Source organism: Malurus melanocephalus, unplaced genomic scaffold (assembly GCF_030028575.1).
Source record: "Malurus melanocephalus ecotype Western Australia unplaced genomic scaffold, MMel_1.1 scaffold_266, whole genome shotgun sequence".
Lineage (NCBI taxonomy): Eukaryota > Metazoa > Chordata > Aves > Passeriformes > Maluridae > Malurus > Malurus melanocephalus.
Window position 1 is genome coordinate 767,543 of NW_026623498.1, and position 1,568 is coordinate 769,110.

Genomic DNA, 1,568 nt, shown 5'->3' on the forward strand with positions numbered 1-1,568 from the left:
CTTTTATCCCAATTTCCCGGCAGTTCCCTTTTTTTATCCCAACTTCCCGTCTGCAGTTCCCTTTTTTTATCCCAATTTCCCGGCTGCAGTTCCCTCTTTTATCCCAATTTCCCGGCTGCAGTTCCCTCTTTTATCCCAATTTCCTGGCAATTCCCTCTTTTATCCCAACTTCCCGGCGCAGTTCCCTCTTTTATCCCAATTTCCCGGCAGTTCCCTCTCTCTTTCCCCATTGCTGAGATCCTTGAGAGGTTCAGGCTCTGATGAAACCCCCCTTCTATCATCCATTGCCCCCTTTAATATCCATCTCTGTGTCTGTGCTCTTGCAGTCCATGAACACAGTCTGGGCTCAGTCAATCCCTGCAATTCCCATGGAAATCCTTCTCATTTTTCCTTCTCTCTCCCAGGATCAGCCTTATCTCACCCCCAGATTCAGTCTGTTTGTAAAGACATTCCCGTTTCATTCCTTTCATCTGCCTTGCCCAGCCCTCAGCAGTGTGGGATCCCCACGTGGGCTCAGTGGAAAGGGATTTGTGAGGTTTTTGTAGGTTTTTGTAGGGTGAGGCAGGGAAGAAGGTCTTGGGGTCCCACATTTCCTAAGAAACTTCTCTTTTTTTCTGGAAGCCTTCATTGCCTGCATGGAAAACGTTCCAATTGGCATTTTCTCTTTGATCAGCCTTTGAGGTGGCGATTTATTTGGGTTTTGGACAGAATGACACGGAGGGATCTGAGTCTGCCTCCTCTCTGTTCCCCTGCAGAAAGGGCACTTTGCTGATAAATAACCTCTTCTCCATCGCTGCTGCCATCCTGATGGGAACCTCCGAGCTGGCCAAAACCTTTGAAGTGATCATCCTGTCCCGCGTTATCATGGGGATATTTGCTGGTGAGTGGATGGTAAAGGCAGAGCAGTAAATTCCTCCCCGGCTGTGTAAAGGTGTTTTATTGTCCCCACTGAGGCTTTCCCAGGTATCACACTTCAGGATCTGCATGACAAAGCTGTGCTTTGGCTGTTTTGTTGTGCTGACGACAAAATACTAAAGATCTTGGGGAGATAATGGCCCTGGGAGTGGAATTTGAGCTCCAGGGGGGAAATGTGTGCCTGTAAAAGCAGCAATAAACATCTGCTGGGCCCTGAGGGAGGACAAGCTCTTTTCCCAGACAGCCCAAAGCAGGCAGTCCACTTTTGTTCCTTTTTAACATAACCAGAATAATCCATTAGAATCATTACAGTCGATGCCAGATCCAATAATCCAGTCTGGGAACTGYCTGTTCTGACAAAACCACGTTAAAAGGGGAGATTTGTAGGATTTTCTGCAGGRACCCAGGGCAGCCCAGGATCTCTGGTGTGAGTGAGTGGCTCTGCTGGAGCTGCAGTGACAGGGGACAAACAGAACCGAGCTGGGCACAGCTYTGCAGGGTCCTGAGAGCATTTAGGCTCGATTAATTGGCTTTGGGCTGGCGAGACTGGCACACTCCGTGCTTTGTTAATGAGCTGAGATAGCCTGCAAAGACAAATTTCCTGCCTTAGCTCCCCAATAAATTGCTGCGTGGACAGATCAAGTTGCTTTCCC

At 48.7% G+C, this 1,568-nt stretch overlaps 1 protein-coding gene across 1 annotated transcript in view; it reads left to right on the forward strand.

The window, feature by feature from the left end:
• Positions 1 to 1,568, forward strand: part of LOC130579306 (solute carrier family 2, facilitated glucose transporter member 5-like) — a 7,451-nt gene that overhangs the window by 1,435 nt on the left and 4,448 nt on the right. The window contains exons 2-3 of the mRNA XM_057375992.1: positions 405 to 432; positions 756 to 880. Of these exons, the coding sequence (XP_057231975.1) occupies positions 405 to 432; positions 756 to 880 (153 nt within the window). The remainder of the gene's footprint in view (positions 1 to 404; positions 433 to 755; positions 881 to 1,568) is intronic.